We start from the raw sequence: 6,000 nt of genomic DNA, 5'->3' as shown, positions 1-6,000 counted from the left end.
TCATGTATAATTTGGAGTACTTGGCGTACTTTTGATCACCTGATTGGTGGGATGAAGGAAAGTACGGGTTGTATATTTCATTACCTGGTTGGTGGCATGTATGGCTAGTTGCCAAATGATATTAGAGTACGGGTTGTACATTTCATCACCTGGTTGGTGGTAATAGCGGCAGGTTGCCGAATAATTGTGGAGTACTGGGTGTACGTTGCTGAATAATTGTGGAGTACTGGGTGTACTTTTGATCACCTGGTTGGTGATAATAGCGGCAGGTTGCCGAATAATTGTGGAGTGCTGGGTGTACTTTTGATCACCTGGTTGGTGGTAATAGCGGCAGGTTGCCGAATAATTGTGGAGTACTAAGCGTACTTTTGACCACTTGGTTGGTGTTAATAGCGGCAGGTTGCCGAATAATTTTTTGTAGTACTGGAAGTACTTTTGGTCGCCTGGTTGGTGCTATTTTGGGCTTATGGGCCTTCACTCTCCCCACAACATTCTAGCCCATTTATTTTGGGCTTTGCCTTTTTTTTTTTTTTACCCTTTGATGAGGTTTATACAGATGTCTCTGAAAGAAGGGAAAAATAACTCACGTCATATAAAAACCAGAAAAGTAAATCACATCATTCTGGTGGGGTGTTTATTCCTTGCTTTTGCTTTCTCTTTTCCCTTAACATCATGGTGTCGTCTGTGAAGAGTGGGAACATGCACTCCTTCATGATGAGAGTCTTTATCTTTTTCAGAACTTGATGCCTTTCTGAATGGCTCCAGCTATCACGTTCGAGAACATCTTCTGTATGGGTGGTTGAAAGACCATGCAGGAGAACCTGTACTTGTACCAGAACTTCCCACGTGCCTTTTTCTGGTAGCACATGCCGACCCACGATGCAATTAGAATGCTCACTTGAGACTGAACCAAACATGCGACCCACGTGCCTTTTTTCTGCTTTTTTTTTTCTTTCCATTATTCTCATACCTGGCAACTCATACTACTTCAGTGAGGCCACGTGACCAGTTCCGTTCCCACTCCCCCTTTTTCTTTTCTGTAAAGGAAAAGAGACTTTGGGAATCTGTGAAAGAAAAGAAAAAGCTCTTCTGGTGCTTTGGAGACATTCTTTTTTGTAAAGGAAAAGGGGCTTTGGAGACATTCTCTTCTGTTTCTTTTGGCACTACAGTTGAAACTGTGGGTTTGGGGTCGACGGCGACGGCGAGGTAGATGCCGAGGCGCTTTTATGTAGGGCGAATCTTTGTGCTTTAATATCTTCCATAACTCTATCATTCCTGAACCTCGTGGGAAAGGCAGGCCTGGACTCCATCTGATTCACTCTGCTCAAAGTAAAAACGAAGAGCAAAACCGTAACCATGCATAGCGCCCACCATAAGGCATTGGGGAACCCCGGTCGCAGCGGCCGTCGGAAGTCCGCGTGAACTCAACACATAGATTACTACTACTAAACATAGAAACCTCATGATTCTCTTGCTTCGTCAGAAGGTGACATTTGTCACTCACTTGGTGCACTTGCAGGGGTTGCAGGTGCAGCTATCCCCGTACTTGCATCCGTTCTCAGCTGCAACTCCCATCTCAGATGCCTCAAAGTGCGACTTCTGGGGAGAAACTCCCATGACAAAGGTCTCAGTGGTGGACCCCTCCATGTAGCTCAGATCATGAGCCATCCCGCACCTGTTGCAGCCACTGCCACTGCCGCAGTCGGACCCGCAACCATATTTACCACTGCAGCATGACGACATTTTTGGAATTGGAGATAAACAAATTCAGAAGGGAAGGTTTGATTGAATTGATGACAATAAAGCAGATGACCATAACTCTGCTTTTGAATCGAAGAACCGTGGTCTTTCATCACCCTTGCTCTTCGAGGAACTCATCACACCTGCAAATCAATCACCATTTTCTCAGATAAGTCGTAAGCTCGACCTCCCTGTCGTAAGCTCGGGCCGCCTCAATCAAATTGGAAGCTGCAACACTTGGGTTATGAGCTCCAGATTCTGACGTATCCATTGGTTGAGGCAGATCTGAGATGGGATCTTTGGCTCTGTAAATGAAGCAGCGCCGATTTTATTTCCCACTCGAAAGCGCCTTTAGTTTACCTTGATGAGGATGGTGTTGCCATAGAAAAACGGTAGCTTTTCCATGGTTTCGGGATTCATTGAAACGATGGAGTTATCGTTGTTTACAGCCTCATCAATGACGAGACACTTCGTTGACTTCTTCCGCCCCAGAATTGCCATCCACAAGTCCTCCTTATTCCAATAAGATGATTCGGCTTGGTAAGCCATGCCGGTGGATCATTTCAGAGATCAAGAACTGTGGTAAACGAAGAAAAGAAAGAGGAGAGAGATGAGAGAGAAAGGGAGTGTTTGGAATGTATTTAGCAGATCTGGGTCCTTATCTCCCCTAAATATCCGGGTATTCCTTTGCCATTCTGTAGGTGTTTGGTTTCTTGGATTGTGCAGATTCTTCGGTGGACAGTGGTGAAATTTGATGAAAAAATGAAAGAGAACCAACATAGTTTTTTGTGTCGATTCCCACAGACGGCGCCATATGTTGATGCACAAAACCGGAGGTCTTAGGAATCGACACAAGAAATGTAAATAACACAAGATGTATCGTGGTTCACCCCAAGGTTTGGGCTACGTCCACACTGATTATGTATTTATCTTAGAGGTGAGGGAGAGAACCTCTGAATATGAGAGGAGATGTGAGAGAGATGAGAAGGCTTCAGAAATGGCCTCCGAGGGTGAGAATGAGGCTCTCTCTAATTGTAAGGGTGAGGGGTCCTTTTATAGAATAAGGGCTCATCACTTATTACATATTTACCCCTTCCTTTATTACATAATTACATTTAAGTCCCCCAAGTATTTATACGAGATCTAAATACGGAGGCCCTAAGTATGGTATAAATAGGTTTCAAATGCTATTGAAGCTCAATGATGGTTTTTACCAGATTATTTTGTAGATTTATTCCCTTTTGTAGTCCAACAGATTCTTTGGTTACCTTTTCCTTTAAATGTAGAGAATGACAAACTGATCTGGGAGCATTTGTTGATTGGAAAATTTTCCTTTTCTGCTGGTTATCATCTTTTTTTCCGGAAAAAACATAGAAATTATGCTTGGGCCAAGGTTATTTGGCGACATTTTATTCTGCCTTGACTGTCTATTTTGACTTGGTGGCTTTTTCATGACAAACTTCTTACCGAAGGTGCACTACAACGACATGGTATTTCTCTGGCACCCATTTGTTGTTTATATCATAGCTTTGAGGAATCTACTTTTCATCTTTTCTTCGGGTGCCGGATATCTAGGTAGCTTTGGAGGTGGTTATTCTGTCAATTTGGTACCTCTTTGCTGTTTTCAGATTCCTTGGTTGTTTTCTAGGATGCCCATGTACGTAAATCTTTTTCCCAGCAGTTGCACAATCTTTGAATTTTTTCGGCTATTTGGAAAGCTCGAAATAAGTTTATTTTTTAGGGTCGCCCAATCTATTTTCATCATATTTGCATGTCTATTAGTTCTGGGATCGTTCACAGTGGGAAGTTTATTCTTGGTTATTCTCAGGGTTTTAACGCTTGTATCATTTCTTTTCTAAGGATTTTACTTATGCCTAGCAAGGCGCCAACTATTCTTCATGTGCTTTGGTTTTCTCCTTGGTTTCCTTACATTAAACTTAATATAGATGGTTTATCTAAAGGAATTCTTGGTCCTGCTGCTTATGGGGGAGTTTTTAGAGATTACCATGGTCAGTTTCTTGGTGGTTTCTACCAAGGGATTGGACATTGCAACTTTTTTTTTTCTCTTTTATTTTTTTGCAGAATTATCAGCAGTTATTATTGGTATAGAGTTTGCATATCAATGGGGTTGGCATTGTCTTTGGCTGAAAAGTGACTCTTTTAGTGTTATTTCTACCCTCCAATCAACTGATTTTGATCCTCCTTGGCCTTTTCGTATACAATGGTCTATTTGTTGGACCACATTCGAAAGATGACTTTCTATGCCTCTCACATATATCGTGAAGGAAATTTAGTTGTAAGATCCCACATTGCCTAGGGGTGAGGATCCTATAAGCCTTATATATATATATATTCCCATCTTTACTTAGCATGATGCCTTTTGGGAGTTCACTGGCTTCAGATTCCGTTAGAACTCCGAAGTTAAGCGAGAATGGGCCAAAGCATTCCCAGATGGGTGACCTACTGGGAAGTTCTCATGTGAGTTCCCAGAAACAAAACCGTGAGGGCATGGTTGGGGCCCAAAGCGGACAATATCGTGCTACGGCGAAGTCAAACCCAGGTTGTGGTAGGGGCTCGGGCTGGGATGTGACAATTTGGTATTAGAGCCAATCCCTGGTAGGAAGTAACGAAGACGTCGGGCCCCTAAGGGGGGTGGATGGTAAGATCCCACATCGCCCAGGGTTGAGGATCCTGTAAGCCTTATATATATATTCCCATCTCTACTTAGCATGAGGTCTTTTGGGAGCTCATTGGCTTCGGATTCTGTAGGAACTCCGAAGTTAAGCGACAATGGGCCAGAGTATTCCCATGATGGGTAACCCACTAAGAAGTTCTCATGTGAGTTCCCAGAAACAAAACCGTGAGGGCGTGGTCGGGGCCCAAAGTTGACAATATCATGCTACGACGAAGTCGAGCTCGAGATGTAACAGTAGTTGTGAGCAATTATGTTGATATGGGCTTGTCTTGTCCAACTTTGGTATGGAATGATTTCCCTCCAATGGTGGTTCGTCCTACTTTGTTTTCAAACTATGTTGGCTTGCTTGGCTTCCGCTTCTCAAATTAATGTGCATCTCGGCATACATGTTTGTCTCACTTTCGTATCTTTTTTTTCTTAACCTTGTGATGTTGCTTGTTCTGTTTTGCAGGTTTAGACCTTTAGATTTGGCTTTAGAGGGGTTAGGTTTCATGTCCCCCCCCTCTTTTCCTTATATCTTTATTGTTTTTGTTTCTAAAAAGGTAAGGTTTATGTCCTTCCTTCTTTTCATGTATTTTTTTAATTAATTTTTCTTGTATTATGAGGGGTTAGGTTTATGCTCCCCCGACTAGGTGTATCATTTTTTCAATATCAATAAAATTCCCTTATACCATCGAGGTTTTCTAAAAAATAAAAAAAATAAAAAAAACCTGCAAAAAATGAATGAATTCCCTATTAACCAATCGAACCTAATTAAGTAGATGCAAACTTGAACCAAATCTGGATCTATCAATTCCTATATTAGCTTAGTTCAATGGTGAGAATAGATACGATGATGGAAGAAAAATAGGCAAAAAATCCATTACTCGAATGTTATGGATAATTGGCTTAGATATGATTATTCACTATATTGAAGTCATTTTGAGGAATTTTTTTCTAAATTGAACGTTGCCCATAAAATAAAAAAGTTATCCTTCTTTTGAACTAATCTTCAATTTTGACAAAAAATACAAAATTTCATGCATTTCTTCATTCGAAATAACTTCAATATAGTTAATAATCTTCTCCAAACTGATCCTCTCTAACGAACGAAACCTTTGAGCTGAAGAATCTCCCAATTCCATGAGTTGTATCTATCGATTCCATGTTAGGAACTAATCTACTCACAAGTCAATGTTTAAAGCCGGCTTCCATATTTAGGCATATGGGCAGGCAGTCTCCTATATTTGGGCATCATCTTTTTGGCTTTATTTTAGTGGTGGGGTTTGAATAAGAGTTGGAACTTGGCAGCCTAGTAAAAGAACAGTTGTCCTGCATGTAGTGTCTAATTAACTCTTAAGATACTTCCTCTCTATTCTTTTCGCAACACCATTGTTCATATAAAAAGACGACGAAGAAGAGGAAATTTTATTTTATATTTTGGCATTTCATCGCCAATTTAATTGGTTGTTGATCTCCTCCACCCACAGTATGACCAAACACTAAAGCTTTTGCCAATGATAAAAGCGCATTATACCTTGTAAGTGCATTATGTCTATATCGAAGCCTTATAGAATGATTAGCTT

The 6,000-nt window shown here is 41.1% G+C and overlaps 1 protein-coding gene across 1 annotated transcript; it reads right to left on the bottom strand.

Moving 5' to 3' along the window:
* Nucleotides 1-1,429: 1,429 nt before the first annotated feature.
* On the bottom strand, nt 1,430-1,789 carry LOC126608084 (metallothionein-like protein type 2). The gene has a single exon (XM_050275850.1). The coding sequence runs from the start codon at nt 1,741-1,743 to the stop codon at nt 1,501-1,503; it is 243 nt and encodes an 80-aa protein (XP_050131807.1). The 5' UTR covers nt 1,744-1,789; the 3' UTR covers nt 1,430-1,500.
* Nucleotides 1,790-6,000: the final 4,211 nt, after the last annotated feature.

The sequence above is a fragment of the Malus sylvestris genome, chromosome 16, assembly GCF_916048215.2.
Source record: "Malus sylvestris chromosome 16, drMalSylv7.2, whole genome shotgun sequence".
Lineage (NCBI taxonomy): Eukaryota > Viridiplantae > Streptophyta > Magnoliopsida > Rosales > Rosaceae > Malus > Malus sylvestris.
The sequence above is the reverse complement of the archived record's forward strand: the minus strand, read 5'-3'. Positions and strand labels throughout refer to the sequence as shown.

Excerpts from the sequence above, each read along its gene's own strand:
- LOC126608084 (XM_050275850.1), bottom strand. The coding sequence starts at position 1,743 with ATGTCGTCATGCTGCAGTGGTAAATATGGTTGCGGGTCCGACTGCGGC.